Genomic DNA, 21,822 nt, shown 5'->3' on the forward strand with positions numbered 1-21,822 from the left:
TCCTGGATTAAATTCCAGGAGAAATGTTTCTAAAAGATAGGAACATGATGACTCCATCCTTCAGGCAGAGTATTACCCAAAGATTCTTCACTACCATTTGAGACCCTCTGTAAAGACAGAATGCACGTCTTTATAGAATGCACGTTCACCTTTAGTTGGTAAAAGGTCTTTCTCAGAGGGACTAGAAAAATGAGGTCTGCTTGCTTAGCTTTTTGATGCCTTACCAGTATATTGACAGGACTCCGAGAATTGAGATGGCTGGCTGGCTTGTGTGTCCTTCAGACTCTGTTTCTCTCAAATACTCGGTTCTGAAATGACCTTCGAGCAGGTGCTGGGTATCATGCCACCCAGGAGCCGGGTGTCTAACAAGTGTAGCAGTGCTCAGCTTCCGTGGTCTCTGTCATTGGCTGCAACTGGAGCTGTAAGCCATGAACACCACCCTCTCCTTCCGTTATGGACACTTGGAGCCAGATCTGTATTCTTTCCCAGAATGAAGGCCCATCCAGTTCATCATAAGGGTGACCAACAAGGATTCCTGCAGTAGTCTTCTTTTCATGAAAATACAATGGAGACTTTCTGATAGTTTCCTTTTTTTAGGTTCTTCAGTCTAGGAGATTTAGCACCTCTTTTCATTTTAAGAGAGCTGAAATAATGTCCCAAACCCTATAATAAAACATTCTCGAGTGTCTGTAGTAGAACTTCAGTGGGGACATCGGATGTTTACTATAGGCATCCTGTTAAACTTCAGTCTTGAATCATCCCCTCCTTTTGCTGCTGCAAAATAAGTGCTGTTTCAGGATAAAACAGAGCCTGTTGAGCCCTCAGGTTCCCTTGCCCCTTGTGGCCACTTCATTCCCAATTTGCCAGCCCCCAGACTTGAGAGGCCATGGACTATGGTGTGCAAGTCACATAGATTTCATTCACTAGTTCCTGTACAAGTGCAGAGTGAGAGTGCAGGCTTTTAGACCCCAGGGGCTCCCCCTGCACGGGCAGTTCTTTTTAATCTCAGGCCGGACCTCTCTCTCCGACCCCCCACTGCATCACTGCCAAACCCTCCACATTCTTCAACCCACCTTGTCCCTTGCTCTGCTGAACACTTACAAGCCCTCCTCCCTGGGCTCCCAGAGACCGCCCACTCCACCACCTGCTGCTGGCCGTTGTCACCCATGCTCTCCTCCTCGTCTCAGCGGAAGGGACTGGTTGCCTTTTTTTCCAAAACAAACTTTCCTCCACTTGAGCCTCTTTTCCTTCCCTTAAAACCTTAGTACCCATTTGGTCGTTCTGTGCCTTCCATTGTGATTCCCATCGGCTCCTTGTGTCTTGGATCCCTGCTACCCCCTACCTGCACCCCCCCCCATACTACCATCCTCTTTTCCCTTTCTTTACCACACTTCTTCTAGTTCGTTCTTTATTCGTTGACCATTTGAGAGGCTGCTGCTGCAGGTCGAGCACTGTGCCGGGTGCTCGGATCTAGTGGTGTGCATGGCAGACCTGGCCTCTCCCTCGTGAAGCTTTAGTTGCGATGGGACCCACAGACATTAATCAGATGATCACACCAGATGTGTAACACCAGCTTGTGCCAAGTGTCAACAGTACAGGAGTGAGTCCTACGGGAGTGCCATTGTTTGAGGAGCCTGGGAAATTGTCCTGAGAAAATGATGTTTGACCCCTGGTCTGAAGAATGAATAGGAAGGACCTAGATGCTTGGCAGGGGCTGGGGTGGGGGGAGGGGCAGAGAAGCAGCTGAGATCAAGGGGAACAGGAAAGGATAAGCCAGTGGCTGGGTTGGGGGCTGGGAGAGCAGCAGGAAGAATGAGCAGGAGGGAGCGGAGGTGGGGGCCAGATGACCAAGATCTCGTAGCCCCTAAGGATGGAGGTGTTTGGGGTTGAGCAGTGAGAAGCTTTGGACGTGATTTAAGCCAAGGACTGATAGCATCAGATGGACTCTCGGCGATCACCTCTGCTGCTGTATGGAGGGCAGACTCTAAGGCGAGCAGTGGTCCATGAGGAGACTTCTAGGCTTGTTCCCATGGTCCAGAGAAGTTGGAGAGGGGTTGACAGGTGCAAGATGGATTTAAGAGGAAAATGTGGGAGATTAGGTGAGGGATAACAGAGAAGGGGATGTCAGGCATGACTCTCCTAGGTTTCCAGCTTTTGTAACGGCGGATAGAGCACCAGCCACTGAGATTGGAAGACATGATTTGGAGAGAGAAACATCATGTTCTAGACATTTTGAGTTGGGAGGGGGTGCTTTGGAAATCTCTCCCGGTTCCGTATGTCCAGCTGCCTCTTGCTTATCCGCACATGATAATTTTATCAGCCCCCAGCCCTGTGCATGTCAAAGTGACAAATTTCATCTTTCTCCAAAACCCGTTTCTTTGTCCTTTGCATCTCTTGGTGGGATCGCATCTCTTGTGTGGGCCTAAATCTTGAGTCCTTGCGAGGCTTCCCCCACTGGCTCATTGTCTCCTTCTTTTGCTTCCCACATGGGTCATTGTGCTCTCAGATTCTCTTACATTCCCAATTTGCCTTAAACCATTAGCTTGCAGGGTTCCAAGGAACAGGCGTAGTACACAGTGCTTAGTGCTGCCAAATGAATCTTCAGGAAGCACCGGCCTGTCATTGTGCTCTTCTTCACGAAACAGACTCCATGGATCCCAGTCACCCTGATCCAAGCCCTGGGGCACTCCCCAGGGAATTCCTCTGCCACCGGATCATAAACCTGATCCACTTGTTTTATGAAATCCCCATACTTTCCCACAGGTGTAGCTGATGTCACTGTTACCTGTTTGGGGAAGGCAAATCTACAGCTGCTATTATTCCATCCTGTAAGGATCATCTTTAACATTGCCATTGCCACAGAACCTTCATGAGACCCAATCAATAGGAAATTGTTCTGCCCTCCTCTGACCTCTCATCTCATTAGTCTGGACATGGCTTTTGTTCTGTTTTGTTTTGTTTTGCAAGCTGGCATCAGAGCTATTTGGGTACATGTGTCTTATCTCCCAGACTGGGCCCTGAGCTCCATGAGGGCAGCATTTGCATCTTATTTATTTATCTCTAATGGTTCCTACTATCCAGTATGATTTCTGTTACTCCATATACACTTGAGAGAGATGGTAAATGAATGCATCTTTTTTAGATTGTTCTGTTTACTTTCTCAACTATTTTAGATCCGTCGAGGTACAGAATTCTGAGTTATAATGGACCTTGGAGAATTCTTAAATATTTAATGATATTTACATAGTGACAACTCCAGTTTCTACAAAGTTAAGCTAATTTTCCTATTCCTGGATCTTCCAGTTTGGCCTGCTGTGTGATCTGATCTTGAATCTGTCATTGGGGGAGAACATGGCAAGTAGCCTCATTAAACTGTGGGTGCCTGTGGTCAGGAACTGGCTGCTTCTCCTCAGTTGTCCCATTTTCTGTTTTGTGTTGGGTCAGGCTGATCAGAGCTATAGAATTGCCCCCATACAAGGACAAAGAACAGTATGGTCTCATCTTTTGTGTTTATATTCTTGCTTCCATGTTGACCTTAGAGTATCAGACTTCTATTTAGTGTCTAATCTGTGTGATTTTAGGCGTAAGTTTGACACTTAGGAATATGCTTAGATACTCCTAAGTCTCAGTTCAAACAGAACAGTCTGCCTGATGGTATGTTTTTAATAACTAGGTTGTATTGAGAAGGAAACACATTATAATATGCAGCTATATATGTACACAATTCCTGAGTAGTGTATTTTTCTTCTGTAGGCATTTGGATTTTAGTCACGCTGTGAGGTGTCTCACCCTGTGGCGACAACTAAAAAATGCCTCCTTATGGCTATGAAGAGAAAGACCTGTTGCTGCTTGCAAGAATGTACTGATCTGCTATATTTGTAGAGCACTTACATTTTCCAAACACTAAGATGTTCTTTGTGATAATAATAACTTCCATTATTTTCTAGCTACCATGTGACAGGCACCATGCCAGGTGCTTAAGTCAATGATCTTTAATCATCCCTACGTTACAGGTAAATGTGGCTGAGAAGTATAGTAACTTGCCAAAGTTATCCAGCTAATAAATGTCAAAACCATCTGAACCAATTTTGTCCAGCATCAAAGCTTGTGCTTTTTTCTCTACACCATAACAACCTTGCTCTTAGGCTTTAACTTTTCATTTTGAAATATTGTGAATGATCGAACTTGGAAAACTAGGGCATTACCTATAGCTTCTCCAGTAACTATACTGCTTAATCAAAACCAGGAAATTTATGGCACCATCCAGTTAACTAAGACTCTGACTGTACTTGAACCTCACTGATATTTCATGTACTCATTTTTGTAGGTTCCTGCATACAGTCTATGACATTTGACCCCATGTGTAAAGTCACAGAACTATGCACTAGCAATCAAGATCTGCAATTATTTTACCACTGCAGAAGAACTCCCTCCTGCTGCCACTTTAGAGCCACATCTTCCTTCCCTGCACTCCCTGGCACCACTTCTCTGTTCTCCGTCTCTATAATTTTGTCACTTTAAAAATGTCATAAATGGATTCATACAGTCCGTGATATTTTGAGATTGGCCTGAGCTACTCAGCATGATGCCTTTCAGAGCCTTCCACATCATTTTGTTGGTCCATAGTTCCTTTTTTTTTTTTGTAGCTGAGTAGTGTTCTATAGCATGGATGCGCCACATTCTTATGTTTTTTGAATTTCTAGAATACCTGTAAGCTATATTTATAATTTTATAAAGAAATGTTTTGTTTTTTTATTGTATAAAGGAGAAGGATTTAAAATAGAACTTAAACTTTATTTGTATCCCCAAAAGGACATCTTCTAAACAATAAAAATGTAATAAGCACCTTGAAAATATTTTCTTTATTATCAAGGTAATCACAGTGTTTAAGAAAATATTGGACTTAAAAAATTTCTGTAGGCCTCCCTGTCTTTGTCCATGTAAATATATATTTTACATTACTGTACTCAGTACACTTTGTGTGGTGTTTTTCTCCACTGAAGCTTATTTTTCCACGTACTGTAATTATTTTAGGAGCTGCATGCTTATTCCATCACGTTGACAAATGGTCATTTTCTCCACCCTGACGTCCACCTCTGGCTCCATTGAGCATCTTCACACACATAACCGTTCAGTCCTGTTGTACAGTAGCTGTAAGATAAGCTCTTAAGAATCCAGTTATGGGAGCAAAAGGGTAGGGACCATTTGTCTGGTTCTTCTGATGTGTGTTTCCAGACCTTGGCTCAAATCTCAACCCTTCCCCATATTTACTAAGCAAGTTACTGAAGCTTTTCAAAGCCTTGATGGCCACGTCCAGAAACAAAACTGCTACACCAACATCCGGAACGATTGTGATGATAAAATCAGAAAGAAGAGGCGTGCAGAGCCCCTGTTGCAGCCCCTGGCACAGACGAGTTATTCCATGTGTGGCAGCTGCTGCCATCTCGTGATGATTGTGTTATGACTTCACGAATGTGATTCTGGCTTGCCAGCAGTTGTATGGAGCCCTTGCACCCAGCACTGGATAAGGAATGATGGAGAGGCATCGCTGTGCGTCCAGGCCCTTCTTGGGGAAGCGCACCCTTGCACGTGCACCCATGCCTCAGCTAGGCACCACTTCCAGATGTTTGATTTCTGGTGTAGGGAATATAGACTGGTGAATTTCTGGCAGAGTAAAGCAAGCGATGTAGCAGCAGTCTGAATCTAGTGTTCTAGAACTTCAGAGAAGGGAGTGGTCAATTCTAATTAGGAAGCGGAGCTTTGTTAGAGGTGATGTTTGCTGAGCCAGGGCTTAAGCCACAGGGAAACATCTGGTAGCTGGGAAACCTAGATCATCCTGGGCAAAAGAAACACCATGCACAAATCACAGAGGCCTGATTGTAGACAGTGCTTAAGGAACAGTACTTAGTTGGGAGTACAGAACAGTGTGGGAGAGGAGCCTGCGAAGACCAGCTGGAAGTGACACCACAGGGCCCTTGAATTGTGTCCCTAGGAGTTTAGTCTTTTATTTTGTAGGCAGTACAGGATGACACATGTTTGGGGATGCATTTTGGTTGCATAACTGCCTATTGTCATGCTTGCTCTGTTATGTGTGATCTCTATCACAGTTTTGTTCACAGAAAGTGGCAAAATGGGCCAAGGTAAAAGTGCCCTAAAGCATTTGTGTTTTTAAAAATGTTTTTGATGTTTTAATGATACTGACTGAAATATTGACTTTCGCATTTCTGTCCATTACAGGATTCTGCTCTAATACTTGATGTTCCTCTGGGTGTGATCTCCAGAATTGAAAAAATGGGAGGCGCGACAAGTAGAGGAGAAAATTCATATGGTCTAGATATTACTTGTAAAGTAAGAGATTCAGTACTTTCTTATGTGGAAAAAAAAGACACCATAGTGTTGAATGATGAGTAACAGTTAAGGGCGGGGCGGGGGGGGGGTTACCAAAAAAAATTGAAGATCCTGGTTCATCTAAGGCTCAAGAATGGTTCTTCCCTCACGATCACGCTTCCAGAACCTCCTGGGGAAATAGTTCTTATTAAAGAGACCTGCAAGGACTCAGACCTGTCCTTCTGTCAGCTTGACCAGATAGGAGGAAAACTTTATAGATAGAATTTTCACACTTTTTAGTTTTTGCCTGAGTCCACTCCTGGTGTCCCTTTATGTGATGTGTTACCAGCTAGACATCTTCACACCATGAAAGGAAAGAGAAATGCAAGAGATTTTTCCCTCTATGCATGGGATGGGCCTCTGACAACCTTTCTAACTTTTGCTTAGTTTTCAAAGGTAACATTTTGCCTAACATTTTGTTTTGGCATGGGGGTGGCACAGATTTAATGATAATAAAATTTACTCAGCTGTAATAGGAACTGTTACTGAGCATCTGTGTCAGTCCAGACACGTGCTAGGTGCTTTGTGTTCAGTCCTCAGGGCAACCGTCTGAGATGGTGGTGGTATCTCCATTTTATTGTTGCGAACCCTTGAGCCTAAGAAGAGTTAGGTCACTGAGCTAAGATTACCCAACAAATGGCAGGGTTGGGATCCAAATACAGTGAGATGATCATTTTGTAAACAATGGGATAAACCTGGCAAGAAAACTTCCTTTCCAGGTATTAAGTGTCAGACGATTACAATCCAAATAGAGTAATAATAGAATAGAATATTGTCTAAGCCCAGAAAGAGCTGGAAGGGGTTTGGAGGTCCTCTGTCTCCGTAGTTCTCATAGCTAGATCTGGGAGATGTGACCTTTGCTCAGGCACTGTGATTTCTTAAAACTAATCTCCCATAATTTTGTTTTGATTATGAATATAGTATGTTGTATTGTCTCCAGTTTGCAAAAGATGAAGACTGGTATACTCTGTCACAAGGATTGTGTAGTCCTTAGGCCAGAACTGAAATTCTCCATCACTGGCCACCTTGGCTTCTTTTGGTTTTTGTTTCAATCTAAGCTACCTTAAATGCCTTCTTTATGATCCCAGCACTGTCTTCACATTGGGGCCTAGAAATACAGGGATTTACTTTTAAGGAAGCATGTTTGCATTTTGCATGAAAGGATCCATGGGAGTAGAGCCTTATATCACAGTACTCAAGGGGAAATAGGGTCTCTGTATTGATGATTTTGAAAGCGACTCGAGTTCTAATAGAATTTTTTTAAAGTCCTATTTGTCACCTTGTCAATAGGAAGAACTCATTTGAGATATCAGTCCCCCCAAAGTTAATAAGATAAAGCACATTCTCACTCTTTGAGCATTTATTGTAAAAATGAGGGACTTAGGGACGACTCATCAGGCATCACTGGCAAGTGTCACACACTTGTGTGTGACTTGTGTTTGTGTGTATATATTTTTTTCCCTGGAATTAGCATTGGGCCCAAAGATGATGGCTAGAACAGTGTTGTAGCCCAGCCTCTTCATTCCATTATCTCCCTGGGAACGGTGACATCTTGGGTGTCAAGTCACATGTTCTCAGGAACAGACTTGAAGGTAATAGAAAGGGAATGTGCCATGGGGGTAAAGGTGGGCTCTCCTGTCTGGCCTAGGTCAGCATCAGCTGGAGTCAGGAGCCCTAACACAGCTACTGCTGCACTGGGACAGGTAGCCGGAAGCCCCTACAGATTCGGTCCTACTAGCTCTGCACATGGGGATTTCTTCCCGCCTGTAGCATCTTGTACCTGGGGGATGTCAACCCCAGTGGATGTTGTCTGGCAGCAGAGAACATGGCTCTGCATATGTGAATTTCTACCCCCAGGTCCCAGACCAGCCCCTGCTGACAACTTGGAGCCTTAAAAACAACAAAAAAGGAGGAAACCAAACCTTAACCATCACAGAACCTCCTCTCTTCTTCCATGCCTCACCCCTGTTTACTCACTTGAAAGACAGTGTGGAGTGTTGAGGTCAGCAGCCATGGGCGTTGTTTCTCTAGAGATGCGTTATAGAAGTGATGTGTCCATAAATCAGCCCTTCAGTGTTGTTGCAATGGGGATGTGTTGATTTGGACTCGTTTATGACAGCGAGGCTTGGTGTGTCACCACATGACCCACTTGGCAAACAGGCCGAGGAGGCTGCAAAGCTCTCCTGCCCCAGGACTCTTCCTCAAGTGCTCTTCCCTGATGGGTCCTCCTCTAAAGGGGACCAGGTAGGCCTCACTACTTAGGATATACTCATATTTCTGTGGCAGATTTGGTGAGCTGCCGCCTATGAGTCATTTGCTTTTTCCGTTTCAATTTTCTCGTTGGCAAGATGAGGTAGTAATTCTTTCTGTCCTTTAATTACATGTGAATCAGATGGCAACAAGGAATTGCTTGAATCACTTGTGCTTTGGCACACTGAAAGTATTTGTTGGAATCACTGATGGATCCAAATAAATGGTTACTTAGAGATGGTCTAAATTCTGGCCAGGTGGTTAAGAACAACGGTGATACGGAATTATCGGCTGACCCCAGGCTGTTAGGAGGAAAGTTTTATGCACATCCCCGAGCCCCGGCCCCGCACATCCTCAGCTATCTGGCACTGTGCTTGTGGCTGTAACCCTTTTAAGGCACAGCATGTCATTGAAATGATTATTCCCTTTTATTGGACCACTGCTTTGCATCGTGAGCCAACAACTATCTCCGTTTTCTTGGAATAGGTCATGAATTGGTTTTTTGGATTTTATTCCATTATGTGCTTTTCAAAAAGAAAGCACAGAATCCTAGAGCTGGCAGGGCCCCACAGTAGATGCCATCTGTATAGAGAGTGAGCAGTCTTGGGGGTCACTCAGTAGAGATCTTCGGGTCTGGTTCTTTGTACTGCCTCTGCTGCCAGTGGCATTCTAGGAGGTCCCACATATGATGAGGCCTTTGCTCGTCCTGCACGCCGCAGACTCTGGAAGCTTGAAGTGTGCTCCTGAGATAATGAATGAAAAAGCACTCTGGAAAAATAGAAAGATCATGACACCCTAGAGGGCAGGGACCAGCTCGGCAGTCTCCCTCCTGAAGTACCCCGGGATCCGGCACAGGGCTTGTTTTTCTGAATTGAAAGTGCAGGGCACAATGTGATGTCTCTAGTGCTCAGCCACTCGGTCACAGCACCGTGATGGATTTCAGAGACAACCCAAAACACTCACGCTTTGAAAATAAGACAGGATGTCATGTATTTTGATACGTGACACAACTTGACATTTAATGGAGCTCTTTTTGGTTTGGTTTCGGTGTCAGAAGGTTCTCTTGCTTAGCAAAGAGATACGTATTGAAAGCCCCTTTTAAAATCCAGTTTGGAGCATTAACGTTGTGTTCCTGGAAGCCTAGGGGTACTTTGCTGTGGTTTATGTAGAACTCCGTGCAGGTAAACTTGATGGCAAGGACTTAACTTGTATGAGAACTTACAGTGCCCGTCATCTCCCGATGTGTCAGAGGGAGACTTGGGAGTAGCATGAGGCAGAGGGAGAGAGCTTCCAAATTTTCATGACCTATTTGATGCTTTTGAGAGGATATCTGGTAGCAGGTACATATTTGAAAAGTGCTGGGAATAAATACTCTTTTATAGTGCCAATACCGCAGAAACCAGTCGAAGTAGAGAGACACCGTAAATGGTGCGCAAAGGCAAGGTTTAATTTTTCTTGTTATCCAATGATTTTTAGTTTTGTGTGCTCTTTAGCACTAGTTGCTTTGTCTTTACATTAGTGACGACGATGGGAGTATTTTGAGGTTTTCTTAAACTGGATATTTCAAAAAGTCCCACCAAACAAAGTGATTTTCTTAGTGATCTAGATTAATTAATTACCTTTCAGGTAAGTGAATCTTCTCCTTTAGTTGAAGAGGTTTTTTTGTTTGTTTTTCTGGGGTTTTTTGTTTTATTTTGCTGAGGAATGTCATTCTATTTGAAGGCTGAACTGTCCAATTTCTCTGCTCCCCCCCACCCAGGACATGAGGAACCTGAGGTTCGCGCTGAAACAGGAAGGCCACAGCAGGAGGGATATGTTTGAGATCCTCACAAGATACGCCTTTCCCTTGGCCCACAGTCTGGTAAATTCCATGGTTCTCCTAGGCACTGGGAGGTCCTCGGGTGTCTCCCCTTTCATTCACTCGCTGTGCTGTGCTTCCCTGTGTGCTGTGTGTGCCAGGGTGTTCATTAAAGGTGATTGAACCCTTCCCAGGAGGAGTGGGCCCCTCCTCTACTAGGGTGTGTGGGATGGCCCACCCCAGGTGTCACCTGGGGGAGCCCATCTCTCCGTTCCCCTCACACCCCCAGCCTCGGCTTGTCCTCTTTAAAGGTACGAGGTGGTAAGGCTGGCTGTAGGCAACTGCCTTTTGCCACCATACCTTACTTGTATCTTCTCTCCCTTTCTCTTCTCCCTTGCTCAGCTCTAAACAAACTTGGAGACAGACAACCTGATGAGCGGCAAGCAAGGAAGTAATTCTTTAAAAAATTATATATAATTGCCTTTACTGTCTTTACTGTGAGTCTCGGATGGGTATGGCACTGCATGGACTGAAGGTGATAAAGGAGACCATATGTGACGTAGACCTTCTCCCTAAGGCTTTTAGGTTTTTTGGCAATAGGGACCTGAGATTTTTTTTTTTCTTTATCTGGTGAGGCAAGTTTTCTTTCTTCCCAAATTTTACCGAGAGTTGTTCCGGCCAAAGGAAATTCACGGTTGACGGTTGGAAGGCACAATTATGCAAAGACTGGAGGTCTAGAAAGATTTATGAAGTACTCCCCATGAGTCATGCGTTGATTACAGATTCAAATGTAATGCTTAAAACAAATGTAACGATTAAGAGTGGAACACATTTTCAGCCTTTTCTCAGTTTTTGATTAAATGTGTGATGTAAAAGCTGTTTTAGGACTAAACAATTTCTTTAACGATCAGGGCAAAAAGAGTTTTATGAGAACACATCTTTGGAATATTCGTGAAAGTGAGAATGTAAGTCTAATCCATGAAAATTCACTTCGGGAATGTGTTCCATCTTGGGCTTTGTGTATCTGGCCCCAAATGATCAGAAATTTTAAGAATGGCACATGCAGCAGGGTTGAAAGAGTAGAAGCCCCTGTCCCTCTCCTATAAGATCCCCTTTCTCTGACATCTTTTGTCTCTTTTTGAGTTTAGTCCTCTAAAAAGTCAAGTATTAGATCCACTGTCTCCTAAACTACTGGCCCATCTCTCACCTCCATCCAAACTTCTGGAAAGAACCTTCTCTTGAAGATGAGTCTGTTCTCATCTCCGGTCTGTTCTCATCTCTGGTTTATTCATTCCTCCAACCCATTTGAGTATCCAGCTTTACTGGAGGTACCTTTCTGGAACTGAGGCCCTCTTACTGACCAAACCTAGTGGCTCGCTTCAGTCTTCATTGTGTCTGCTTTCCCCCTGGCATTCAACAGTTTCGAGCACCCCATTCTAGCAAGTCCTGGTTTCTGGGTTACTCTGCCAACTTGACTATCCTTCCTGCTCTCCGCTGCCTGTGTCCTTTCCCTAGTGGACCATCTCTGTGATGGTCCCCTTTCAGCCATCTTCCCATGTTCTTTGCTTTGCCATGATGGTTTCGTTTCATCCCATAGTATAAGCTGTCGCTGCCATATGGGTGATTTTGAAATCTAGTCACGACACTGGCCTCCAGTGAGTGTAATAAGCCTAACTCTCTAACATCTTCCTCTGGAAGTCCTTGAGAATCACAGGCTTGTTGTCTCCCCCAACCTCCCTGCAACTCAACAGACCTGCTCTTCAGCCTATATGCCCCCAATTAGGAGGATCCTCTGGTTGCTCAGGTTTGAGAACTTGAAGTCAACTGTCATATTTGTCCCGTGCCTTGCGTCCCTTAGCTACATCTATTCCAAATCCTATAGGTCCTACTTATGGGTGGCTCTCTCATACTTCTTCCCATTTCTACTTGTGCTTCCCATTTTCAGCCATGCTTCCCAACTGGCTTCTCTTCTTTCAGTTTCTCCCCTTCCAGTTGATTCTACAAAGGGTGGCGCCAGTTGTTTTTTAAGTGAATGACGATCATGTCACTGTCCAACCCTCCACAAAAAAAACAAAAACTCCATGACTTCCTGTGGCTTATATCCTACATTCCAAGCACACAGCACCACCCTGCGCTCCTCTGATATACATAGAACTTTCTCAGAGCAGAGGCTTTGGTGTTCCTATCCTCTTTACCTGCAGGCTTCTTATCTCTTTAAAGCCCATCCTCCACCACCTTGCTCAGTCCTGAGTCCTTTTATGTACCATGTGCATCCTCCCCCCTGCTGCAGCCCCGGGGGGGGTTTCTTGCCCCTCGCTTATTAGACTTTGCAGATCTCTCTATTAGAGCACTTATGTCAGCCTGCCTTATGTAATAATAATTATGTAGGAGTTGCCTCCCTCCTGGTAAACTATGAGCTTATCGAGGCAGGGAACAGCCATTAGTTCTCTCACCTCACCAGAATGACTTCTGCATGGGAGTTGTATAATGATGGCTTTTTAAAATTGAACTCAAGTTCAGTTGAAAGTGAAGGAAGGGGCAGCCTAGGTGACTCAGCAGTTTAGCACCGCCTTCAGCCCGGGGCCTGATCCTGGAGACCCGGGATCAAGTCCCACGTCAGGCTCCCAACATGGAGCCTGCTTCTCCCTTTGTGTCTCTGCCTTTCTCTCTCTCTCTCCCTCCCTCTGTGTCTCTCATGAATAAATAAATAAAATCTTTAAAAAAAAAGAAAGTGAAGGAAAAATCCATTTAATGGAAATGTATGGGACAAGTTTCTGGGTGTTGTGGATGGATCTAGCACCAGAGCCTAGGATTCCGGGTGGCTGTCACTGGAATCCACAGAAGGGTTCATTTCTCAAGTCTGTGGTCTTTGGCCTTAGATTTTGTACCTGCGCTAGAAATACCTGCTTTTTCCTTGGGACATCAGGCAAGTGACAAACTTACGAAAAAAATGTCAGCCAGATTGCTTATGTGAAGTTTTTGGAAAAGTACATCCCCTACGTTTTAACCACTAAAAGTCATCTTTAAAAAGGAAGTTAGGACACCTAGGACACCTGGGGGGCTCAGTGGTTGAGTGTCTACCTTCAGCACGGGTCCTGATCCTGGGGTTCTGGGATTGAGTCCCACATTGGGCTCCCTGCTCAGTGGAGCGTCTGCTTCTCCTTCTGCCCCTCCCCCTGCTTGTGCTCTCTTGCTATAACTCTGTGTCAATTAAGTAAAATAAAATCTTCTTTAAAAAAGTTAAACTGGTAAAACAAAAATAAATTGTTTAATTAATTAATTAATTACCAAAGTAATACAAGATACAGATAAAAAAAATAAATCAGCTACTGACATGGCTTTTGGCATATCTGTTCCTGCTATTCACATCAACATGTACAACCGTCCCATAAATCAAGTTCATTTCAAGGTAATGTGTTCGCTGGTGTCAGGGAGCAGGGAGGGCAGATGAGGAGTAAGGAGTACGGGATGAATGAATGATACCTAGTCCCATTTGAGGATATGACAAAAGTAATAGGACGCATGTGGAGGGCCCCGATATGGAACAGGTACCTTCACTGCTGTCAGAGAAATTCAGGGTAAGTCCACTGGGGGTTCACAGGAAGATGAGAACAGAACACATCCAACCTATGTTGGAAAAGCCTGCATGACATTTGATAGTCATTTGGGTTGAGCCTTGAAGGATGCTTATCATTTCCGGGGGAGGAAGTGCAATTCCAGGCAGAGGCAAGACCCTGACCCTCAACACACAGCAGAAGGAAAGCTGGAAGCAGTGCGGAGTGTTTATGAGGGGGGCTGGTGCTGTGTGGTTGGAGCGTGGGGAAGAGGAGATCTGGGGTCATGTGGCGGAGGGCTCTGCTAAGGAAGGAGCTAAAACCTGGAGAAGTAGTGGAGACCTACGGAAGGTTTTGAAATAAGTGATAGGATGGAATACAAGGTTGTGAAGACTAGACAGCAGGAGAGAGCTCCTGGAGCCTGCGAGGGGCCGTCAGAGGGCCAGGTGAGAGGGCCATGGTGCCAGAACTAGGACCCCGCAGTGCAGGTGGCCGGGGCAGGGGCAGTGGGTGACACGCTTGGGCAGCAGTCTGGTGAGAGGACAGCGAGGAAGGCTGAATCATCCTTCCCTCTGGGGTTTGTGGCTTGAGTGATGAGGAGGGTGGGGTGCTGTTGACAGAGCAGGGAAGTCAGAAAAGGATTTTGTTTGGGGAAACAGGTAGAAAACAGCAAGGAGGGAGAGATGGGGAGTTCTGTTTTGTTTGTGTGGCTGTCGTTGTTGTGGCCTTTTGAGAGAATTGACAGCAGCGATTTCAGGCCTGGCCCCAAAAAAGGATCTAGAGATGTAGATTTGGAATCGTGGGTCTTAATCTGTTGGGAGCGACAGATTCCTTTGATAATATGATAGAAATGATAGTTTCTCATCCCATGAAGAGTGCACTTCTGTACAAAACTTTACGTAAAATTTTAGGGTTTCAGCCCCTCTGAAGCTCGTCTGTGGCTCCCAGGTTAGTTAAGTAGCCCTGGTGTGTAATAGAGGAGTCTGAAACCAGAAGTTTGGGAGCGGCCAGTTTGCAAGGAGTGAGTATGTCCTGCATGCTGTGCCATGCCGCAGAGGGCCAAGGGGCCTGGAGGGCTGGGAAGGGTCCTGTAGATTCCATGGTAGCAAGCTCCCCGGGGGCCAGACTCCCTAACTGGGAGATTGGGACCTTGTTTCCTATCCTTTGGGTCCCAGTTCCTAGTATAGTGGCTGGCATATGGTTGTTGAACTTTTTTGAATCTAGAAAGTAACCTACGTGAGAGGACAGAAACTAGTGGGTAAGGCTCTAAAGAAAGAGTAGAGAAGAGGGTGTTTTTAAAAAGATGAAAAACATGAGCACCTGTGTGGCTCAGTGGTTGAGTGTCTGCCTTTGGCTCAGGTCGTGATCCCGGGGTCCTGGGATCGAGTCCTGCATCGGGCTCCCTGCTCAGCAAGGAGTCTGCTTCTCTTTCTCCCTCTGCTCCTCTCCCTGGCTCGTGTTCACTCTATCATGCTGTTTCTCTAATAAATAAATATAATCTTTAAAAAAAATAAAAACAAAAGACAAAACACAAAGTGGTATGAGCCAAGTGGAGGGAATGAGTATTTCACTTGGAATCGGAAAAAGGCAAATGAGTGTATTTGTGGGGGGTGAGAGGAGCCTTGCCTCTTGTCAAGGCAAGAGAGAAGGGATCTTTCTGAAGCAGGATGGTGGGAAAGGCAGAGGGGGATGGGGTTAAGCCCAGTTTGTAGGGCAGTTTTGGAAAGAAGAAGGGACAATTATTTCTCTGAGACAGGAGGGAAAGAAAAGTTTTCAAACTGCCACAGTGGGGAATGTGAGAGTGTGCCAGGAAGGGATTTCCTGGAAGCCTAATCTAAGCCTGATTGCATTGAACAACACAAAGGGCCCTGCTGGAAAAATATCACTTTGTTAATATTATTGAAACTCTTAAACCAGCTGCAGATAATCTCTGTGATTTTTTTTTTTATTGTAAGCATTTAAGGTCAGAAGTAAGCTTGATGTTGTTTCCATGAAATGGTGGTGTCTGAAGGCTAAGAGAGCTGGGTTCCAAATCCAGCCGGTGAACAGTGAACCAGTGGGCTCCTTGCTTTCAGACCACCCCTTTGGCTCTGTCTGGCTTCCTTCCCCATTAGCATTGTCCGCACTCAGCGTGTTCAAATTGGGACTTAAACTTTGAATTGAACTTGAGTAGTTTAGCCACACAGAGTCAACCTGTTAATTTGATTGTTTCCATATTATGTCAGTGCAGTAAGACTTGAACATTGTTCCCGTAACATTTTCTACTTCAGCCAGAGTGTTTATTTTCTTGCTTTATTTTTGTTTTGCCTTGACAAATGCTAGCAATTTTACCAGTTTTGCAGACTACATTGTGACTCTACGCTACTTCTAGGTAAATGATACGTTTTTATAAGAAGCGTGATAATGTTGGGGCACCTGGGTAGCTCAGTCGATTAAGTGCCTGACTCCTGGTTTTGGCTCAGGTCATGATCTCTGGGTCCTGGAATCAAGCCCCACATTGGACTCTGCACTCAGCGGGGATTCTGCTTGAGATTCTCTCTCTCTTTCTCTGGCCCCCTCACTCTTTTTCTCTTTCTCTCTGAAAAAAAAATCTTTAAAAAAAAGAAATGTGACAATGCTTCTGACATAATTTTTTAAAGGTAGGAACAGACATTTTAGGGGAGTGTTTAACTATTAATCCCAATGTATTATGGAGTCATAAAATTAATTTACTAGGTTGCAACCATTTTTAAATGGACTAGAAGAGAAAATATTGAGAGCATAATCCATACTACAGACACCTACGGTTCGTCAAACATTTGTTTCAGAGGGGTGTGTGTGTACAGGGATGTGGTCATGGTGCAAAGTGTACGGCTTTCTGTTAATCATAATCTAGAGAGTTGGAAAAACAACCTTTCAGATAATGGGAAAATATATAGAGTCAAATGCACTTTGAGTGAATCTAGGCATTAGTAAAGTTACTTCCATCTGTCTCTACAGCAATAGGCACGCGTGGACTTTCTTGAATTGTGTGTAAGCGAAGGGCCTCTGTTTTGACCAAAATCATGGAGAGTAGCCTCACATAGGAGAGTGGAGAGCTGGAAGGAGTTGAGCCTGGGATGCAGCTGCCAGGCTTACCGCAACCACTGATGAGGGAGAGCCAGAGAGAGCCTTTCTGCTATGTGGTCACGAGCACATGGTGTGCAGTCCAGAGGCCCGTATCTGAATCTGGGTCGGTCACTTACCTGCTTGGCAACTCTGTAGTGGGGAGAATCACAGTCTCTACCCCATGGAGTTTTTGTGAGAATTAAACATAAACTGTTTACAACAGTGCCTGACAGGCAGTTAAGTGCCCTTTGAATGTCAGCTGTGCATTAGCACCCCATTTTCCCAGCAGGTGCAAAGAAGAAGGACAATTACCCCAAAACACTTTTCCCCCCGCCCAGAGTATTAATAAAGTAATTGTGATAATACGTGAGACACTTTCAGCCCCTTCAAAGAAAGATGCTGTGTGGATAAGGTTAGGATCCTTATTCATAAACCATTGGTTGTACTTTGATAAAGGATTAGTAGAAAGTCTTAAATTTCTGTGTGTTAAATCCAGAAAGCCCCCTAACTAGAAACGGGAAATAGGGAGCAGCAGTACTCTTCAGAAATGGTTTGCCCTTGTTTTTTCTGTCCATCTTTTGACCCCACGCAGGACTCCTACATCCAGGGTAGCACGGCTCCCTCAGGCGCGTGTGTCTCGGTGCTGTATATGTTCCTGCATCTTCTGGGTTAAGCTCTGCGGGCATTGCAGCCTTTTCTGCCCCTTGTTACTCTGAGCTCCTTAGCGCTCATGTAGTTGCAAAGGCTTTTGGTGTCTTGTGTGTCCTGGTATACTTGACCTTCACATGGGTGGTAGGAATAGGCACCGGAGAGCGCCACTCCGCTGGCTGTGCTTTTTGAGAAGGTGAGAAACAGCTGGATTGCAAAGCCCTTTCCCTAGAGACCAGCAGCCTTCCACTTGGCACTTCCTGCCATGGGCAGCACCTTTCTGGAGACCTGGCAGCATTTATAGCTGTTCGGGACCGCTGCCTTTGCTTCTCAGGGTCTGCGCCTGCTTCTTTCTGCCTCGCTTTGCTGAACCATTTCAAACCCCGTCATACGGCTTAAGCACTGTGTCATTTCTACCTTGTGGCTGCCCTGGCTCAAGTCCAATTGTACTTGCTTGTAAAAATGATTGCATAAAAATTACCAAAGCGGGTTACGGGGGCGCACATCCTTTTCAATTGCTCGAACGAAAGGGGTAAATGATCCTGTGAATAGGCAATTAGCAACAAAGGTACTTTTACTGTGCCTTCATTTTTCAGCCCAGAATTGGGGAACATTTTTATAAATTGCTTGGAGATTTAAAAAATTTCGGGCTGAAATTTAGTGGTCTCTCACTTCCTAGGCTGACCACGGAATAGATAAAAAAGCAAACAGCTCATTTTCAGAAGGCAGTTGAAATGAGAAGCAGTGCCATGTGTGTACAGTCTCTCTCTCTCTCTCTCCCTCCCCCTCTCTCTCTAACACACACACACACACACACACACACACACACACACCTGCTTTTCAGCCTAGATGTGGCTTTAGGACTGAAGTAGGGTCTTAGTTCTCTATCTTCTCTTTGGGCAGGACTCCTTTTTCTTGGATAAGCAGTAAATGTGGCCAGTGGAGGGTCTCTTCGTGCTTCCTGCCACCTCCAGGACTTGGCCCTCGGCCTCTTTCAGCCTCTCTCTTTTCCCTGCTCCCCAACTCCTAGAACTGTGCTCCTGGCAGGACTGCCCTCGCTTTGCCATCCATGTCCCGAAGCGCAGTGTGCACTGCCTGCCTGCACGTCCTCGGCAGTCACTCACTTCAGAGCTCGTCTGACTTCTCACCCTCCTGCTCCAGGGGAGCTATTCTTTTGCATGTGACTCAAGACCCTGCGAATTCTCAAGCCACTTCTCCCTTCAAAGGTTTTTTGAACCACCAAGTAGCTACAAGCCAGTGTTTATAAAACACGTATAAGGCATAAGGAAGTATGATATCTGGAGCATCCCCCTGGCTCCTGGGCGTCATGTCTTTGACTTCATTCACCACGGCTCTCTGCATCCGAGCCTGGTCTGCCGAGTTCTTATGTGCTGGCTCGTGGTGTCTAGTTTCCCAGGATGTTCTATGATCCTTGCTTTTGAACTCCTATTCCTCGGACCTCTGTGGGAATACTTGGAGGCCAGGGTCGAAGGCAGTTTGATGTTCCCTTCTGCTAAGCATCTTAGGGCATTCCCGGTGTGGGTCGGTTACGAATTATATTCCCTGCCTGATGTTGTTTGGACCATTCAAGCTTTAGGAGTTTGGGCTACACGCTGCTTAAGAGCTGCCTTGTGGCTAGAAATTCTTGGTGGGGGACAGCAGTGGAGACTTTTTCTTTTTCCCCTCGATCAACACCAATAATCTGGACAAGTTAAGTTCCTTGGAATCTCGGGGGGCTACTCCCTATTTGTCCTTACCCTGAGGTTGTAACACTCATTTCTACCTCTGCTGCTAGGCCAGTCTCTACCGAAGGTGGTTTCCAGTCTCATGCGCATCTTGGCATCTGGGGTGGGTCCGGGCCTTTATGTCCTGTCTCCTGTACCCCAAGAGGCCATGAAAATCAATTCTGTGGGTGCCCCGAGGTAAGAGCCAGTGCTTTCCTTTTGCTCTCTACATTCCTGTTTGTGGTTAGTTTTCAACTTCTGGGTATTTGTTCCTCCCTAGCTAGCTCATTAGAGCAGTTTAAAAAACGTTTCTCTTTTATCCAGCATTTATAGACATTTTCAGTAGAAGGCTCAGTTAGGGCATCTATACCATCACACTTCCAACCCTTGGAAACTTTCCTTTTTCCTGAACATTTCATGAATCCAGAGGATTCTTCCTCCCTAGCCTGACTTGGTTCAGGTTTTTATCTCTTCTTTTCTCCAGTGATGGAATCATCCTTGGACTGGTTTTCCTGCTTCCTTTCTGCCCCCTTCCCAGTCCACCCCTGCTTGTGCCATGTATCACGTTCCTCCTCCTGGGCTGGGCTCTCATTCTTCTACCCCCAAAACATCCACAGTTCCTCCCTCTGCGTCAGCATAAATGCAACCTGTCTCCCCCAAAATGTGGCCTCACCTCTCAACTGGCCCTGCATTTTCCTACCCCTCCTACACTCTGGACCTGTTTGCTGGTGGCCTAGTATTCCATGACTTTGGCTGCCATTTGTGTCTTTTCATCATCACTGTGATTATCATGTCCAAAGTCATTGGATCCTTTCAGGTCCATCTCTCTAGAAGGAACCTAGGCATTCTCTGGAGCCCTACGTGCTTTACCTGTGCTCCTCTTTATGTGGTTAATAGTTGTGCCCTCCTTGTCACTGTCCTTTGGAGAATTTCTGACCCTTTAAACACGGTGCCTGTGTCTTATTCATCTTCTTCTCTACTTGATACCTTGTTCATAGTAGGACCTTGGTAAATGTTGGTTGAAATAATATACTAAGGTCAATAGAGTGAATGAATTAAGAACCAGCATTGGTAAGAATATTCTGTTTAGAAAGGGCATTTATTCAACAAGCACTACTTTAAAATTTTGCAAATAGCTAACAGATATCCATAACTGAAAATTTGGGAAGTATTAAAGGTACTGTTATGGACCAAATGTCTGTGTCCTCCCAAAATCATATGCTGAAATCCTAACCCCACTCCTGCAGCGTGATGGTATTTGGAGTTGGGGCTTTTCAGAGGTGTTGTAAGCCAGCCAGTCTATGGTAACTTGTTATACTGGCTGGAACTAAGACAGGTATGTAGTAAAACTATCCCACCCCAGGCACCTTCCACCCATCCCATTCCCCACCACACAGACAACTCCTTCGGACTGTTACGAGTGATCATTTAGGCCCTATTCATGTAGCTTGTTGGTCAGATTTTCCCCCCTTTGACCCTAGTGGTGTATTGCTATATGTGCTCTTCCATGCCTTGCTTTTATTTATTTTTATTTTTTAAAGATTTTATGTATTTATACATTAGAGACACAGAAAGAAGCAGAGATAAATGGGCAGGGAGAAGCAGGCTCCCTATGGGGAGCCTGATGCTGGACTCAATCCCAGGACCTGGGGGTCACGACCTGAGCCAAAGGCAGATGCTTAACCACTGAGCCACCCAGGTGCTCCCATACCTTGCTTTTAAATTTACCAATAGATATCGCCTAATGAGTGGGTTTCTTCACCCTATTTATGACCATACAGCATTCTGTTGACCGTACCATACTTTCTTCAAACCTCAATTGATGGATATTGAAATCATTTCTGATCATTTGCTCTTATATAAACTGCAGTGAGTGTAACCTTGCACATACATCATCTTGAATGTGCTCATGTCTGTTGTAGGATACGTTTTTAGACGTAGAATTACTATTACCAAATATCCCTAAGAGAAGATGTGCTAGCTTTCACTCCCACACGCAGTGTGTCAGAGTGCTGTTTCCAGACGTCCCCTCCAACTATTATAGTTTCCTGTAGCTTCTGTAGTACTCGACCACAAACTTGGTGCCTTATAAAAACATGAGTCTGACATCTTACAATTCTGGAAGTCAAAAGTCCAAAATGGATCTCACTGGACTAAAGTCAGAGTATGTGTGGTGCTGTGTGTCTTCTGGGGGTTCAAGGGGAGAATCCATTTCTTAGACTGTATTTTCCAGCTTCTAGAGGTACCCATGTTCCTCGGCTCACAGCCTCTTCCATCTACAGAGCCCAAAGCAGTGGTTGAGTCCTTCAAATTACTCTGACTTTATTCCATTGTCACTGTCCTTCTCTGATTCCAGCTCTTCTGCTTCCTTCCA

General features: G+C 45.1%; 1 protein-coding gene across 2 annotated transcripts in view; it reads left to right on the forward strand.

Annotated features, from left to right (window-relative positions):
* The window catches only part of MTM1 (myotubularin 1), a 96,062-nt gene that overhangs the window by 33,412 nt on the left and 40,828 nt on the right, over positions 1-21,822 (forward strand). For both annotated transcript variants that reach the window (XM_055338582.1, XM_055338583.1), the window contains exons 5-6: positions 6,238-6,348; positions 10,397-10,498. In XM_055338582.1, coding sequence (XP_055194557.1) covers positions 6,238-6,348; positions 10,397-10,498 — 213 coding nt within the window. The remainder of the gene's footprint in view (positions 1-6,237; positions 6,349-10,396; positions 10,499-21,822) is intronic.

The sequence above is a fragment of the Nyctereutes procyonoides genome, unplaced genomic scaffold, assembly GCF_905146905.1.
Source record: "Nyctereutes procyonoides isolate TBG_1078 unplaced genomic scaffold, NYPRO_anot_genome, whole genome shotgun sequence".
NCBI lineage: Eukaryota > Metazoa > Chordata > Mammalia > Carnivora > Canidae > Nyctereutes > Nyctereutes procyonoides.